Source organism: Peromyscus eremicus, chromosome 7, assembly GCF_949786415.1.
Source record: "Peromyscus eremicus chromosome 7, PerEre_H2_v1, whole genome shotgun sequence".
In the NCBI taxonomy this organism is placed as follows: domain Eukaryota; kingdom Metazoa; phylum Chordata; class Mammalia; order Rodentia; family Cricetidae; genus Peromyscus; species Peromyscus eremicus.
The window spans coordinates 33453323-33472057 of record NC_081422.1 but is presented as its reverse complement, the minus strand read 5'-3'; the positions used below and the strand labels follow the sequence as shown (position 1 = coordinate 33472057).

General features: G+C 36.4%; 2 protein-coding genes across 3 annotated transcripts in view; both read right to left on the bottom strand.

Annotated features, from left to right (window-relative positions):
• LOC131914881 (olfactory receptor 8B3-like) overlaps window positions 1-18484 on the bottom strand; it is a 35829-nt gene extending 17345 nt beyond the window's left edge. The window contains exons 1-2 of one of the 2 annotated variants that reach the window (XM_059267655.1): window positions 17722-18484; window positions 16308-16377 (exon numbers count right to left, since the gene is read on the bottom strand). In XM_059267655.1, the coding sequence (XP_059123638.1) occupies window positions 16367-16377; window positions 17722-18484 (774 nt within the window). In that variant the 3' untranslated portion in view covers window positions 16308-16366. Of the gene's footprint in view, window positions 1-16307; window positions 16378-17721 lie in introns of those variants that run through there. The other variant, XM_059267654.1, reaches the window with a different exon arrangement.
• LOC131914882 (olfactory receptor 8B8-like) lies at window positions 7572-8510 on the bottom strand. Its single transcript, XM_059267656.1, has one exon. The coding sequence runs from the start codon at window positions 8502-8504 to the stop codon at window positions 7572-7574; it is 933 nt and encodes a 310-aa protein (XP_059123639.1). The 5' UTR covers window positions 8505-8510.
• Window positions 18485-18735: the final 251 nt, after the last annotated feature.

Sequence of the window (18735 nt, the reverse complement as noted above, 5' to 3'; positions counted from 1 at the left end):
TGCAGTCACCAACACAATGAGAAAGAACTGGTAACGTGGAGCAGTAGCTACTGCCTCCATGGTCCCACTGCTGTTTGTGGCTCAGTCTGGGCTGAAGCTTCTCCCAAGCCTCCTAGCCTGGCCTCAAACTCAGGATCCTCCTGCCTCTGCCTCCTTCAGTAAATCTTACCAGCATGCCACCACAACCGGCTGAGTGTAGCTCGGGCTGAAGCTGGGGCCCACAAGTCCAAAGGCAAGAGGCTTTTTCATGAATTCGTAACACAAACGTTATCTTTTATTATAACCAAGGAAAACTATAATTATAACTATCTAGTCTTTAACTACATCAAAGATATGAAACTTTAGACTCACAAATATAGGACAGATAGAATATTTTCTTTAATTTTGCTAAATACATATAGACTAGATATTGTAACTATGATTCTTTCCTGATAACTATTTGTTATATATAATTTTATTATGTTAAAGTTAAAACCTTTCTTTTTGATTAGACAAAAAGGGGAAATGTTGTGGGTTAATGTTCTTGTAAGCTGATTTAATAAAGCTCTGATTGGCCAGTAGCCAGGCAGGAAGTATAGGCAGGGTAAGCAGATGATGAAAATTGTGGGAAGAGGAAGGCTGAGTCAGGAGATGCCAGCCTCCATCTAGGGAGCAGCATGTAATGGCACACAGATAAAGCCATGGAACACGTGGCAACATATAGATTAACAGAAATGGGCTGAATTTAAATGTAAGAGCTAGTCAGTTGTAAGCCTCAGCTAATGGTTGAGCAGTTTAATTAATATAAGCCTCTATGTGTTTACTTGGGTCTGAGCGGCTGCGGACCAGGCAGAACACAGAAAAACTTTCAGCTACAAGATAGAACAATGCTAATGGTTTGAGAACACCTGTTGTCAATGCACATTACAAATCCACAGGAACAAAACCATCATGGTACTTCACAGTGGCAGACACTTAGACCTATGGAAAGGAATAGGTGACTTAGTTCTAGGCACATGATTATTGATGATAATGTCAAAACACATTGCAGAAAACATGGCCTCTTCAACACTATGAGCCAGGAAAATATGTATATGAAAAAGAATACAACTTCGTGCCTTTCTGTCACTTAATAGGAAAATCAACTTAATATTGATCCAGACCTTAATGTAATTTCCAAAACTTTGATTTGCTAGAGGAACAGGCAAAGAAACACTACACACATGGTAATGAGTAATGATGCTGAAAATGTCTCTAAGAAATTTAGAATCAATAAGAAAGATAAAGAGATAGAATTGCATGAAATTAAAAGCCTCCTTCCACAGTGAAGAAAATAATCAACAGAGTGAAGAGACAGGCTGTAGAATGGGAAAGATATCTGCCAACAATCTCTAACAGGAGACTGATATTTATACTGTGTAAAAACACAAAACATACCATGTTTGTCTTTCTGAGTCTGGGATACCTCACTCAGGATGATTTTTTCTAGATCCATCCATTTGTCTGCAAACCTCATGATGTCATTGTTTTTCTCTGCTGAGTAGTATTCCATTGTGTATATGTACCACATTTTGTTTATCCATTCTTCAGTTGAAGGACATCTAGGTTGTTTCCATGTTCTGGCTATTACAAACAACGCTGATATGAACATAGCTGAACAAGTGCTCTTGTGGTGTGGTTGAGCATTCCTTGGGTATATGCCCAAGAGTGGTATAGCTGGATCTTGGGGGAGATGGATTCCCAATTTTCTAAGAAATCGCCATTACTCACTCATAACAGGATACTAGATGTGGAACAAGGATGACTGGACTGCTACTCACATCACCAGGCAGGCTACCTGGAAAACAGGACCCCAAGAAAGACACAGGGATCGCCCAACGACAGAGAAATGGAATGAGATCTACATGAACAGCCTGGACATGAGTGGGGGTAGTGAAGGGCGAGGGTCGAGGGAAAGAGAGCTTGGGTGAGTGGGAGATCCCAGCTGGATCAACAACAGAGAGGGAGAACAAGGAATAGGAGACCATGGTAAATGAAGACCACATGAGAATAGGAAGAAACAAAGTGCTAGAGAGGCCCATAGAAATCCACAAAGATACCCCCACAACAGACTGCTGGCAATGGTCGAGAGACAGTCCGAACTGACCTACTCTGGTGATGGGATGGCCAAACACCCTAATTGTCGTGCTAGAAACCTCATCCAACTACTGAGGGATCTGGATGCAGAGATCCATGACTAGGCCCCAGGTGGATCTCTGGGAGTCCAATTAGCGAGAATGAGGAGGGTTTATATGAGCGAGAATTGTTGAGACCAAGGTCGGATAAAGCACAGAGACAAATAGCCAAACAAACGGAAACACATGAAATATGAACCAATGGCTGAGGGGTCACCAACTGGATCAGGCCCTCTGAGTGGGTGAGACAGTTGATTGGCCTGATCTGTTTGGGAGGCATCCAGGCAGTGGCACCGGGTCCTGTGCTCATTGCATGAGTCGGCTGTTTGAAACCTGGGGCCTATGCAGGGTCCCTTGGCTCGGCCTGGGAGGAGGGAACTGGACCTACCTGGACTGAGTCCACCAGGTTGATCTCAGTCTGTGGGGAAGGCTTTGCCCTGGAGGAGATTGGAATGGGGGGCGGGCTGGGGGGAAGGTGAGGGGGGCGGGAGGGGGGAGAACAAGGGAATCTGTGGCTGATATGTAGAACTGAATTGTATTGCAAAATAAAAATTAAAAAAAAAAAACACAAAACATTAAATCTCAAAATACAGAATTATTCAGTCAATAAATGGACAAATGAATTAAACATCCCATTTTCAGTAGTGTGGTAAGATGGTGTGTGTGTGTGTGTGTGTGTGTGTGTGTGTGTGTGTGTGTGTGAAACTGCTCAGAAATCTTAGTTGATTGGAAACACACATCACAACTACATTGAGACTCCTTCTTATCTCAGTTAGAGTGTCTATTGACAAGAAGCCAAACACCAGCAAATGTTGTGGAGGATGGGAGATAAATGAAATACTCAACCACCACTCTTCCATATACAAATTACTGCAGTCATGTTTAAAGTCACTACAAAAGACTGTAACTCATAACTATGAAATACCAAGCTGCATCACTCCAGCCATACAGATTTCACAGCCTTGGTTCCCTGGTTCTAACTCAGAAAAGGAACACACAGCATAATGTAAATGATAGAGAGAGTTTATAACACAGTCAAGTTGGGCATTCTCGAGGAGTAAGAGTGGACATTGACCAAATGACCATTGTAGAATACAGAAGTTATAGATGAGAATGTACAATAGTCAGTGAGTCTGCTTTTCTAGTTTGTATTTCAGGCAGACTATATTTCTTATAAAACTTCTAAGGCAGATGGGGAATTTTCCTATCCAAGTGATTGACAAGGCCACTTGGATTACATTTTAAGTGATGGGACAGTGTAATGACTCTGTTCTCCATCAGAAAGTTTCTTACTAGACAGAAATCTTATGACCTTTTAGATAATTATAGTGTCATGTACCTTGACATCTCGTTTGGAGGCTCTAGCAGGGGAATGCAGCTACTTGTATACCCTTGACTGAAGACTGGTCCTCCTCTATTCGGGGAAGTTCATTCTCTTCAACCAAGAGCACAGCTTTGGGAGTGACGAACATGGAGCCGTCAGGGAGGAAAGGGAAACCCACCTACCCAGCCAGATCAACCAAATCAACGCTGTCGATCACTCACATTCATCAACAAAGAAGAAAGAAAATTCAACCTGTAGAGCAAACCTTGTTATAGAGAAAGAGCAGCTTAGGAGAAAAGGTGAAGGTGACTATTAAAAATACCCAGAAGAATATGGAAAACCAGAAGATGGGATGTAAAGAGAAACAAACAAACAAACAAACAAACAAACAAAAAACCAGTAACATGTGTGCACACATGTGTAAACACTTCAAGTCAGAACTGATGTAAAAGTATATATGTATAAATTATAATTTTATCCCTGGTACATGGCAGAAACCAAACTTAACACTTTTTTTAAAATCTCATTCATTTCTGCATGTTAAATGTTGAAATTTCTATTGTCTTTACACTCTATTTCATATCAATTAAATGTATTGATGAGTAATAAATAAATATATCATGTACCACCCCCCACACCATAAATATAACTCAGTCAGATGACAAGTTATCAGAGTCCTTCAGTTCAAATTCTTAATTGTAGAAGATGCTGACTAGAAGGGAATGCTACATCTTCAACAACCTCCAAGCCTGCTAATAGCTAACTAGGGACATAATACTCTTTTGTATGTACTCAGAAGAATCAAAGACAGTACCCCACAGAGCCCTTTGTACATCTAAGTTTATTACAGTACTAGTTCAATCAACAAATTGAACATGCCTATATGCCCATCACTGATTAATAATTGGAGAAAATGTATTTATAAACTCAGTGGAGCTAATTAACCTGTAACAAAGAACACTGTGTTAAGTGCAAGAAAATAAATAGACCTGAAAATCCTCTGGTTACATTAAATAGATGAAGTTCAGAAAGACAAATTGCACACATTTCTGTGACGTTCAGGATCTAGACCTAAATATATATGACATGAAACTGAAAGAAATAGTGTATGACAGAGAAAGAAAATTAATGGGTTGGGGGCAGAGGAGAAGTGGAGTATAATGTAAGGAAAAAAACACAAATAGCATGTTTCTCCACATTTGCAGAATCTAATATTAAATATATATGTACCTATATATTTGTACATTAAAATTTCATGACATCAAAGAAGGTGGACGAGTATTTGTGGGGACAATGCTGATTAGCAGGAGGCAAGTGCAATGATACATATTTATGAAAATTAAGTAGTTTAAGCCATTATTTTGTTTGATACATAAATAATACAAATAAAAAAGTATGACTATGGATAAATGATAAACTTGAAAACTCACTAAACAGATTAATTGCATATGAACTATCAACTATAAATACAACCGTGGCTGTCTTGAGTAGTAAATTAGAATGTCTTTCTCTGGGAGGAAGTTATCATTTAGTAAAATATCTTCCATAAAAGATACTGTAGTCATAGATAATATTGTTGGTAATTCTATCAGATGTCTGTTATTTAACTAAAAGTCTTCTACAGTGGGTATATAAAAAAATCACAATCATCACATAAAGCTGATATCTCCCTGACACAAAATTATATACACACAGTACTCAAAAGGGCTACAATTCTATCCTTGGCAATACAGCAGGTAATAAATTACAGCTATGCTGCAAAGGAATGAATACGTAACTCTCTTTTTTAATTAATTAATTAATTTATTAATTTATTTGGTCTACATTCTGGCTGCAGTTTTTCCTCCCTCCTCTCCTTCCAGTCCCTACTCCCATCTCCACCCATCTGTTCCCACCCCAATTCACTCCCCCTCTGTTTCTGTTCAGGAAAGGGCAGGTCTCCCATGAGTATCAACACAACATGGCATATCAAGCTACAGTAAGACTAAGCACCTCCAATGTATTAAGGCTGGGCAAGGCAACCCAGTATGAGGAATAGAGTCCCAAAAGCCAGTAAAAGAGTTGGAGATAGCCACTGTTCCCGCTGTTAGGAGTCCCACAAGAGGATCAAGCTATACAACTCTGCATAGATGTAACGCTCTTAACAGCAGGTATGGCTCAGAAAATGCACTCAAAAAACAATCGTCCCTACAAGCTATTACGTAATTTATAATAGTATTGTCTATAATACATATAATTTCACAATTTGTTGCTCCATCAGCATTCCATAGATTAAATAATCAAGAAGGCAGCAGCTCACAGTTCTCAGTGTCACACAGTCCACAATCAAGTTGTCTGAATGTGGTCTGGGCCTCCCTGAAGCAGCATCTTATGTCAGAAGAAGACATAGAAGCTGAGAGCAAGAGTCATGATGCAAGAAGGAGAATGAGCAGTAGAGGGATAAATGTACTCTTTTGTAAGGACTCCATGTCCATAAGAATGAATCCAGTTCTGCGAGTGCTTTGCCAGTGTGACCAGAACAACAGCTGCCCTGAACCGACCTTCTCTTAAAGGCACTCACATAGTACTTTACAATGGCGAGTACATTTGGAAACGTCTTTGAAGGAAGAGACTTAAACACGGGGAAACCAGTGTTATTTGCTCTTACCATCAAGGAATACTTGAAAATTAAAACATTTAAAAGCTGTTATCATATAACAGCACCCAAAACCCAATCCTCAGGAATATCTCAAAAAGATATTGTCAGAGCTTTTGTTGTCTATTCCAAATTGTTTCATGACATCATCTTTAAAGCTTATTAATTTATTTGTCTATCTTCTTGTTATTTGCATGTGTGTACAAGTGTGGTGTGTGTGTGTGTGTGTGTGTGTGTGTGTATGTGTGTGTGCGCGCGCGTGCGCGTGCGCGCAACCTTAATCTAATCATTGAGTTCCTGGTCAAAGAGATATATTATCTGAAACAGCAAGCTGAATGGTGCCAAAGGAAGTAAACCTGATGTTCATCTCTAGTGAGCTTAAGGATCTGCCCATCTCCAACTGTCCAGTACTGGCATTAGAAATGTCTTCCGTCACACTTAGCTTTTTTTGGAGGAGGGGTTCAGTCAGGTTCTCAGGCTTGCAAGCCCTTTGCCAATGGCACTCCCTCTCCGACCTCATCTTCAGTTTAAAATGACTGAGCAACAGGACATTTGCAGCATACTTCTAGTGTATGGAGAACATGGATTTTGAAATCTGAATATTAGAGATATTTAGAAGAGCAAAAAGGAAGGAAATTGTTAGCACCTTAAAATTCACTGTGAAGGTTCTATTGACCTCCCATCTTGGCTTTTTGTGACTGGAAGTAATTTGAAGTTTTATGTTTAAAATGTCCTTTTTTTTTTTTTTGGAAAACGTTGATACCTTCCACTTTAGTGGTTGAGTCATTTCAAGGGTTCTTTCCAGGTCATTAATAGTCTCATTTGAACACACACAGACACACACACACTCACACACACACACACACACAAAAAAAAAAACTAAAACAACTAAAGGAAAAACAGCTAAACGTTTTTAGTTTGTCTTTACAAAATAAATGCATAATCACTGTCAAAATAGAAATTTAAGTGTATTGTATCATAGCTGTGATGTGGGTTGTATTTAATAGCCAATGGTGAAAGAATGAGATGATGGAGGACTGTCATATCAAAATGACATATGGTCATCTAAGAAAGGAAGACAGGAGCAGAGACAGACAATTTGACTCACAACTAAAAAATGACAAATAAGAACTGCACTGCTAGATGATATGTGGGCATTTGTTACTTATATAACCTCTTTTAGGACTTGTTAGAACCATCAGTGCTTTTGAGAATGTAGCAATGAAAGGGGGAAAGTTACTTACTTCCTGCTGTTCTCAAATTGCTAAAATGCTAAAAGAAAATAGTTTCCCAATGGTGGAGAACAAAGAAAACCTACAGAAAATAAAACAAGTTACAAATTCTCCTCTCCATGGTAGGAAAAAACAAAATAATACAATGAGGAATGTAGGAAAATGTATTGACCAATACACACTAACTCTTGGTGATATTCTTACGGTAAAAAGATATCAAGTTCTGACTAAAACTTTCTTTTGGTTAGAGTTTTTTTCAGAGCAATTTTAACATCTTTGTTCCTAAGGCTGTAGATTAATGGGTTCATCATGGGGACCACAATGTTATAAAAGACAGAAGATATTTTTCCCTGATCCATAGACCCAGCTGAGGAGGGTTTTAGATACATAAATGCACATGATCCAAAGAACAGAGAAACAGCAATTATGTGAGAGCTACAAGTGCTAAAGGCTTTGGACCTGCCTTCAGTAGAATTTATTTTGAGAATGTTGGAAAGGATGAAGCCATAAGAGGTAAAGATGATGACTGTGGGCACAATGATGTCTTTTCCTGCTACAATGAACAGCTCTATCTCATTGACGTAGGTGCTGGTGCAGGAGAGCTGCAGCAAAGGGAGGAGGTCACAGAAGTAGTGGTTGATGATGTTCCCATCACAGAAGGTCAGTCTCAGGACACAACCAGTGTGGATCATGGCACCAGAAAACCCCATCAAATACGAACCAAGCATTAGATAGGAACACACCTTCGGAGACATAGCAATGTTATATAAGAGTGGATTACAAATGGCTACATAGCGATCATAGGCCATTGCTGTCAATACATAACACTCAGAAATGACAAAAAAACAAAAGAAATAGAATTGGGTCATACATCCCTCATAAGAAATAACATTCTTCTTTAGTGTGAAATTCATTAGCATTTTGGGTGTTATGACTGAACAATAGCAAAGGTCTATGCAGGACAAATTAAAAAGGAAAAAGTACATGGGCGTGTGAAGGTGAGAATTCAGTACAATTAGCATGATCAAAGCCAAATTCCCCAATGTTGTTATCATGTACATCACAAGAAAGAGGAGGAACAAGGGTATTTGAAGGTCAGGCTGGTCTGTTAACCCCACCAAGATGAATTCAGTAACCAAGGAAGCATTTTCTAAAGCCATTCTTCTGTAAGAAAATCTGTAGGAACAGAAACAACAAAGATGAAATCAGGTAACATAAAAGAACACGCCACCAATATTCCTCCTACATAAGTGAGGTGTCTAGTAGAAATGACTGAAATTAATCCATTTGAAACCAAAGAGCCACCTTGGATGGTACCACGTTACTCAGTGTCATCATCTTGCCCATATCAGACTTTAAACACTAAATGCGTTATAGAGCAACAGTGTATACAAGTTGACTGTGGTACTGTCATACCCAATATGACTATTAGAAAAACTAACAGAGAAGAGAGAAGCAAGATGTGTGAAAATAAATTGCCCTTTCTTTTTTTTTACTATTGTTTCCCTGACAGCCTCTACCTTAGGCTAGAAGAGGCTATAGCAACATGGTACTGAACTTCATCTAAATTGACCCTTGTAGAATTGGAAACATAAACAAAAGAAACTAATTCAGAAGAAGCTAATGTAGTGAATACTGCATCCACTCTTGTAGTTTAAAGGGGACCATCAGGTGTTGATGGCTTAACTTCTTAGAAGGAAACCAATGGTTTATCAATTACACTTCAAAATATAGCATGCCTCAACAGGCCAATAACTAGAGAATTGCCTATTCTCTAGTTAAATGTGAAAAGCTCTTTCTTATTTTAAAGTGCTTTTATGGTGTAGCTGAGTCTCTCTCTCTCCTCTCTCTCCTCTCTCTCTCTCTCTCTCTCTCTCTCTCTCTCTCTCTCTCTCTCTCTCTCTCTCTCTCTGTGTGTGTGTGTGTGTGTGTGTGTGTGTGTGTGTGTGTGTGTGATTGTGCTCACATGCATGCATGTATTTTCCAATCATCTGATTCATACCAAAATAAAAAGAACAGACTGAATTGAAAAGACAATGGCTTCTGGGAGGTTATCATGAATCACATTTCTAGTAGTAATCTCCAGTTGGATTATCTCTGTCAATCAAATAGGGACCATGCTAATAAGGGCCATCCAAACAAGGACCCTCATGATCTTGGGGTCAGGGACTGGGGTTAGGCTGAATTTCCTTGAAGTCAGGTGCAGCAATCCTGATGTAAAGTGTTTGGGATTCCCAGACCTTTCTTGTAAAAACTTCCCTAGAAGGGACTACCTTCATTTTGTCATCTCTTGTTTATGGCTCCCTCTCTGGTTTAGATACCAGCCTGTCACAACAAAATCCATAAATTCAGAAGTGAGATAAATCTGTTGAAATAGAACTTGTTACGTAAGACACCACAAGCAATTCCTGTTTTTGTCCAGAAACATTTTCTGCCCAGTTTGCAGGACATTTCCCAGTGAATTTTGGTTAAATTTTACGGCTGCACAAATTTGGGAAAGGAAGATCTTGGATGCTTGACTTTAGCTCAACACAAAGCCATTCACAAACATAAAAAGATCAAAGCTTAAAATGGAAAACTATGACCTCTATGACATGTGTAATCTAAAATAGCTATATCCACACAATCAGGAGACAGAATGTTGTTTACTAGAGCAAATGGAGTGAAAAAACAAGGTTTTTCAAAGGGTAGAGTGATCTCAAAGGTCAGTGTATATACTGCTGAAAAAGAAAAAGAAAGGTTACAAATCCAAGATGTTGGTTTTAAACATACAGGGACTCTATGCCAAAAAGAAATCCATTCAATTGGGAAAGATGCCTAGACCTGGAGAACTACTGTTCAACATGTTAACAGAAATAACGCCCCATTGTCGATTTGAATTTGGTAAGAGGATATATCTCAACGTCATCTTCTCACTACATGTATAAACATTAAAGCCAAATAAAAGTAGGTCTATATACAAGAAAGCTATATTTGAATTAGCTTCATTGTTGGGCATTTCACAAGTAACACATGGGTCAAAACAAATTTCTCATCTCATTATCATTTTAGAATTTAAACATATCTCAATGAAGGTGTCAATTACAAATCAGCATAGAATTCAAAACTTACCCACTTTTGGTGAGAAAACTTTCTTACTTACCAATTTAATTTACCCTGAAGTCCTGAAGAGGACTTAAATTTCCTTGATTCCAAGACGATGAAGCACAAAATCAATATCCCATACTCTTTTGAAATCTTTCTGAGGTACTGATCATAATTCATAAAGCTACTCCCTAACACTGAATCACAGGGAAGCATACAGCTTTTCCTTTTATCACACTGACCACTGGGTGAGACACCAGAATATTTCACACAATTTATCACTATTCTACACTTGGCTATGGGTAATGAAGAGGCTTTGTCTGTCTCTTTTCTGGGCACTGGTCACAGAGCCCAGATATAAAGAGGAAATGGAGTTGCTGCATTTACACGCTAGGCAATGGTATATGTCTAGATCTTTGGGGACCAGTTCTCTACTTAGGTACAACTTCTTCTTTAAGGATTGTACTTCTTCCTTGATTGAACCAATAATGAACTCCCATCTGCCAGTCATCTTTCATCTCTTAAGGGAAATCTGTTGCTTTTGGCATTTTTCTCTTAGTTCCCACATTTTTTCATGGTAATGTTGCATGGGACCTACTTCCATTATCATCTGCTACCTCATTATTATTTTTAAGTTTTTTTTTTTAAGGAAGTCACATTTTGGAAATTATTTTTCTCACCATCATGTTTTGTTTTTGAAGATCTGTATCAAACTCAGGAATTCACCCATGCTAGACATGAAGACCACTGAGCAATATCACCAGACCTCCAAGTTCACTGTTACTGTTCTGTGTGTGGTGGTGCACTCTTTTAATTCCATCACTCATGAGGTAGAAGCAGGCAGATCTCTGTGTGTTCAAGGCTAAACTGGTTCCACATATTGAAATACAGGACAGCTTGGGCTACATAATAAGACATTTTCTCAAAAAACAAAACAATGAATCAAAAAACTAAAGCCAAATCACATTTATGGTGTTTCAACTCGTTAATATTTTTTAACAATTACTGAAAATTTCCCAGTGGGTGCCTTGCTTGGTCATTAACAATTCATTAATGAGATGAACATTTTTTCCAATAAAACATTGTTGATTTGTAGTTATCCAATAGAAAATAATAATAAACAACAATATTTAAATGTAATATATAAATGCAATATCTACATACTAATGAAAATTTAATTTCATGGAAGAATTTGATATCTTCTTTTATTTGTGTTTGTTTTCTTTTTCTATTTTCAACATTTTTTATATTGCTATAGCCTAACAGATTGTTCAAAAAATCAAGGTGGAAAAAAATGTCATAAATGATCATCAAAATAATACATTTTAAAAAATGTTCAACATGATTAGCCAGCAGAAAATGCAAATTAAGACCAGTTTGATATTCCATCTCACCCCAGTCAGAATGACTAGCATCAGGTAATCAAATGAGAAGAAATGCTGGTGAGGATGTGGAGAAAAATGAACTCTTATTCACTGTGGTGGCATAAAACTGGTGCAACCACTATAGAAATCAGTGTGGTGTTCTTCAAAAAGCTGGAAGCAAATCTACCATGACTGAACTACACTATCCCTGAACACATGGCCAAAGGACTATATATCCTACTTCAATTATATGTGCTCATATATATTGATCACTGCTCTATTCACAATAGCTAAAATATGGAATAGGCCTGGATGTGAATGAAGAATTAATGGATGAGGAGATAATCATATAATTCTTATCCTAGAGTCTCTTAATGCATAATATTATTCTACTGAATTTCATTGACAAACCCTTTCTTAGTTTGTTTAATATTCTTATATAGATAGTTGGTCATGGTTAATGATCTTTTGAATACGTTGTTGAATTACTTATAATAGACTATCCTTGAATCCCTGGAATGAAGCACAATTTGTTATTGTGAATGCTTTTGAGGATGTGTTGTAATTTTGATATACCAATATTTTAATAAAAATGTTTCATACCATTTTATTACAAAATGGATCCATAATTTTATTTCTTGTTTATTTGTTTTATCCAATTTTAGAATTAGAATACTCTTTTAGATTTTCTAATTTACTGTAGTACAGGATTTTACAATATGCCATAAAGATACTCTGAATTTCACCAGTCTATTGCAATGTATCCTTTTTATCTTTCATGTTATGAATTTGAGACTTCTCTTTATTTTGGTTAAGATGGATAAGGAATAGACAGTCTTGGCTATCTTTGAAATAACCTTGTTTCATTATGTTTTTATTTCTGTTTTCATTTCCGTTTTCTCTGCTTTAATTTTTATTATTTTTTTCAAACTACTTATTTGGAGTTTAATTCATTTTTACTTTTCTAACACCTTAAGATATAATATTAAATTAGATTTTCAAATTTTCTCTTTTTTCAAAATATATTTCAGCTCTTAGCTTCTATAATTTTAGAACCATTTTCCTTGTATCCACAAGTTCTAATATGTTAAGCTTTCATTTCATCCTGTTCTAGAGATATTTTATGTTCTTCCTGATGTATTTGATAGAATTATTTATCATTAAGAAGCATGTATTGTTCAGTCTCTGACTTAATATATTTCTCTATTCTTGGTTTCAGTTTTATTCACTGTAATCATATAGACAACAAGAAGTCACTTCAGATTTTTTGTTTGTTTTTTACTGAAACTGGTGTTATGTTCTAAAATATGGTTTATTTTAGAAAAGTTCCACGAGATGCTGAAAAGAATGTGTATTTTTTTTTAGTTTTTACATGGATATTCATTTGATGTCTGCTAATTTTTTTTGATATTTATTTTTGCCTGGACACCTCACATTTGGTTAAAAATGGGGTTTTGAAATTATCCAGTACTATGGTTTTGAGGTTAGTTGTTCCATGAATTTGGATGTGCTAATGCTAGATGAATTTATATTTAGAAATGTAATGTCCCCTAGATTGGTGATTGTCTTCATCAGTATGTTTTGATCTTCTTTATCCCTCTGAATAATCTTGCATTGAAGTTTATTTTTAAGATATTGGTACTAGTAAACTAGCTTTCTTTCTAGTTGCATTTGTTTGGAATTCATATTTTTAGGCCATCACTCAAGGCTTTTTTTGTCTTTTCTATTGATGTACATTTCTTGGATGGAAGATACGCACATTTTAACCCAGTCTTCTAACATGTGTCTTTAATTGAGACTACCACATTAGTAAATAATTTTGAAAGTCATATTTTTATTCTGGTTTTTTTTTTCAAGACAAGGGTTCTCTGTATAATAGCTCTGGCTGTCCTGGAACTGAAAGTCATATTTTAATTGCTGCCATTTTCTTGTTTTATAATGTTTGACACATTCCTAATTCTCACTTGTCTATTTGTTGTTCTAGTACAGTTTATTCTTTTCCATAGTCTTATATATGTGTTTATCTTTCTCACCAGTATGCAGGGTTTCTTTAGGTAACTCTTAGTTCCATGGCCATGGATTACTTTGCTTTGTATTCCTGTTCTTCTGTAGATTAGATGCAGCAGCATGGTACATTATGGATGTCTACCTTTCTGCTTTTCTTTCACTGGAGTTTAGTTATGTTGGTGTTGTAAGGGACTTTGCCCATCAGTCCCTAGTTACATAGCTAGTACAGAATGTTTTGTTGGGGAATTATATAGTAAAAAGAAATGCAAAGTAATGTTTCAAAAAGAATAGATGAGGGGGGAAAAAAGGCTGCAACTCAAAACTCCATGTGCGCTTTTGTAAGCTCTTAACCGGAATATACCCTGATCACATTAATTTCAAACTGTGCTAGCAGTTTACTTGTTAAAAGTTTATATGAAGTGAATTCAAGATAAAGCCACCAAATCTGCCCTGTGTTTATTAAGAAGAAAACTGGTTTTCTATGTCATTCTGGATGTCTAAGTTTTCGTATTGTGTTACAAATGTGTTCCTTATTAACAGTAGGAAAAAGTGAGTGCCATGCTTTGCTTCTAGTCTAATTCTTAATGTGACGATTACACTCTCTCTCTCTCTCTCTCTCTCTCTCTCTCTCTCTCTCTCTCTCTCTCTCTCTCTCTCTCTGTGTGTGCATTTGAGTATTTTTGAGTATTGTTTAAATATGTGATGTCTGCACATGTGTACCACAGGAGAGTGTCAAGAGTCCTTGCTTTATCACCCTCATCCTAGGTCCTTTGAGACGGTATCTTACTAAATCTGGAGGTAGTGTCTGGCCAGCATCATCCATTATTCCTCCTGTCTCCATGCTACAGCTCTTGTGTTATAAGCATACTCATGGAAAACACTGGATTTATTTTATTATGGGTGCTGAGCTCCACACTTAGACCTTATGCTTGTTCAGCAAATACTTCCACTAAATGAAATATCTCTCCATTCCCAGCTCTGAGCACTTTAATAACATTGTAATTTTTCTTAGTGCTTTCCCTCTTTGAAAAGAAAATCAAATAAGTACATCTTAAAGTCAATGAAAAAAGTTATCAACTATATCATCTATAATAATTGTAGTGTCTTAAATATTAAAAATTATTTAAATATTATTTTTCTCCAAATTTCCTTAAATGATGAGAACTCATATCAAAACAAATGTATTTTCTAATTTGTAACAAGTTTTATTTATATTTTGAGATTTGTTGGATGAAAACTTTGTGAGATAATTTAATATGGATACTCGAATTAGCGATAAAATTTGTAACAGTGTAAGCACACCCCTTCTCTGGAGAATTAGAAACAATGGAAATGTTATTTTGAATATTTACAAAGGTTGTCCAATCTATAATGTTGGGCCTGCCAACAGTCAGCAGGGTAACTGGGTAGAGGTGTGCAGATTGAAGAGACAATGAAGAAGACAGAAAAGTGTCAAGAGTTCTGCCGGTCAATGCTGGACAGCCCCAAGTTTATTTCACAGCCAGCTTGTATACAGTCTTGAAGGACAGAGGTAGACCGATGCACAGCACAGGCATTCAACCACTGTCTATCCTGCCTTGCGTCAAGGAGCAGGCAGTTTCATTTTCTATCTCAGTGTACCTCTGGCTGGCATCAGTAGCCTGCATCTAGCTAGATAGTGTGTTCCTTCTTGTGGGCTAATCAAGACTTTCTCACAGCCTTGGAGCAAACAAGCATGGACTCCATTGACTCAGAATAGACTTCAGATTCAAACTGGGAAACTGAGTCAGTTGTGGGCTCTCACACTATAAGAAAAGCCTTTTATCCCAAAGTAAGAAAATTACAAATGAAAGAAAAACTGAAAGCTCAGCTGTTTTAAATAAATATAAACTTTGGAGTGAAAATCAGTGACGCCAATGGCCACCAACTAATCACAATACACAAATCAACAACCACTTACACTAAATTTAATAACACTTAAATACAAAGTTATGATAAAAACACTAAAATAATGAATATTTTTGTAGCACAAAGCTTTCTATTGTTCTTTGATTACTGATCTTCAGCACAATTGTCTTTAGTCTGTTTTCTCAAAGAGGAAAAAAAAAAGAATGCAATCTCCAGTTCTAGGAAAGAAGTATAATAATTTGGGTTTGACCACAAATTTCTTTCAATTGCTTGCTTTATTCATTGGTTTAACATTTGAATGTTTAAATTTTCCCAGCTGAAACAGGAGGTTTTAGTGACTACAGAATTATAAAGAATCAGCAAATAAAAGTCCAGAGATCAGAAAACTTTAATTGTCCCCAGATATTCTAACCTTCAGGAATTAATATTTCTTTATGATAAATAACTCAAACCTATCCTACTTAGGGAAATCTAGAAATTTTAATTTGGAGATTTGAATAGTGGGGTGCTTTAATTTTCATTTTATTTCCAAATTCCTAACTTGAGTTTAATTATCATTCCTTTTTTATTCTTAATCAATTAATTAATTAATTAATTTGCTTATGTGTGATGTGTACATACCACAGTTCATGTGGGGAAGTCAGAGGACAACATTCGGAATCAGTTTTTTTTTCCTTCTGTCATGTGGGTGCTAGGAATTGAACATAGGGCATTAGCCTTGGAAGCAGGTGCCTTTGCCTAATGAACCATCTCATCTCACCACTATGTTATTTTTTGATTCCACCCAAATGTAGCCATTTCCTTTTCACAGCCCAACATCATTGGCATATACCTGGTGTAGACTGTAGCTTTTCTCAAAATTTTGAAAGTGGAAGATAATACAGTGTCTCACAGACATATATATTTACATGGAAATGTATCTTCTAAACCCTGTTAGAGAGGGAAGTCATAATCTGGCTTTGCGTCTTTGAGAGCATGGCAGAATGTTGTTAGGCTCTTTTCTTTCCTATACTGGTCTTCTTAAATATCAAACACATGACAACATTTCAAATTCATATTTTTTATTGTTTTTGTACAAAATCTGGCTTTTTGAGCCAATCACCTCTAAACTACCTTAAATCACAACAAAAAAGTGCCACTAAGTTATTTTCTAGTGGAAAGTAAATCAACATTTAACCTGAGAAATGTGTTAATCATCTAAAAACAAAGGCAGTAAGCTTTCAAAATGGAATTTTTTTCTTTCACATTTACTGACACAAAAATATTAAGTACATTGAAAAGTACTTGAGACTTTTTATTAGAATAACTATAATACTTTAATTATCAACCTTGTTGCACATTAGTATATAATCCATGTCATAAATACATGTGACAAATCTAGTGTAAGTTTGGGTACAATGATAAATATTAAAGAAGTATAACAAGAAGGCTCAATGTCTACAACAGCAAAATGGGTTGTATATAAATGGTCTTTGTGAAACTTGCATATACCTGAGATATTCATTTTTGAAGTTTGATGACAGAAATAGTCTCATTTGTATGTTCAGTGAAACATAATAAAAGAATCACACATCCCATTCATTATCAAAATATCATCTTAGCATTTTCTTGATAGTTTAATGAATAATTTATCTTTCCTAAAAGAAAAAAATCAATAATAACAATAAAATGTATTGAATTAAATTTTTTAACGATAAAACATACATACTAAATGATGAGGAATAGCTATTATTAACAAAACCTGAAAACAAACTGAGAATATATCTAATAATTACATGATAAAATAGGAAAACATATTTCATCTAATATTTAAATAAAAAGATAAACTTCCACAAAGCTACAGGAAAGTAGAGATGCTGTTTCTAACATAATTTCCACCTGCTCAGGGTTTTCCTAAGGGCAACTTTAACATCTTTGTTCCTCAAGCTGTAAATCAATGGATTCAGCATGGGAACCACATTGGTATAAAAGACAGAAGAGATTTTTCCTTTATTCATAGACCCAGCTGAGGAGGGTTTAAGATACATAAACGCACCTGATCCAAAGAACAGAGAAACAGCAATTATGTGGGAACTGCAGGTGCTGAAGGCCTTGGACCTGCCCTCAGCAGAGTTTATATGGCAGATGCTGGAGACAATGAAACCATAAGAGATAAAGATGGTGATGCTGGGCACAATGATGTTGATGCCCACCACAATGAAAACCTCCAATTCATTGACATAGGTGCTGGTGCAGGAGAGCTGCATCACAGGGAGGATGTCACAGAAGTAGTGATTGATGGTGTTTGCATCACAGAAGGTCAGTCTCAGCATGCATCCTGTGTGAGCCATGGCACCAGAAAATGCCATCAAATATGAACCAAGCATTAGGTAGGAACATATTTTAGGAGACATAGCAATATTATATAAGAGCGGGTTACAGATGGCCACATAGCGATCATAGGCCATTGACATTAACACATAACACTCAGAAATAACAAAAAATGAATAAAAATAGAGTTGGGTCATACAACCTATATAAGAGATAATATTCTTATTTACTATGAAGTTCAACAGCATTTTGGGTGTAAACACTGAAGAGTAGCAGAAGTCTATCAAAGACAAGTTAAAGAGAAAAAAGTACATGGGTGTATGAAGATGTGAATTCAGTCCAATTAGAATTATCAAACCCAAATTCCCCATCATAGTCACCAAATACATTAGAAGAAACAGGAAGAACAGAGGGAGTTGGAGACTGGGCTGGTCTGTTAAACCAATCAGGATAAATTCAGTCACAAAAGACCTATTTCCAACAGCCATTGTTTTCCTATTGGAATCTGTGGGCTTTGGACAATGTATTACACTGTAAGACAAAATATCTCTTTCCACATTATATTTCTTTCCACCAATGTATATTCACAGGAAATTTTCAAGTCTACCCCAGTCTCAAACTTTCTCGTGGTGGTGAGTGCCATATTTTTCCTTATTACAGTCTTTCCAAGCTAAACATGTCAATGTATCTCAGCTTCTGAAATACTGAATGAAGGCGGGGTCATTTCATGTAAACATGA

What these genes read in the sequence shown, in the direction of transcription:
- LOC131914882 (XM_059267656.1), bottom strand. Translation starts at nt 8,504, where the DNA reads ATGGCTTTAGAAAATGCTTCCTTGGTTACTGAATTCATCTTGGTGGGG.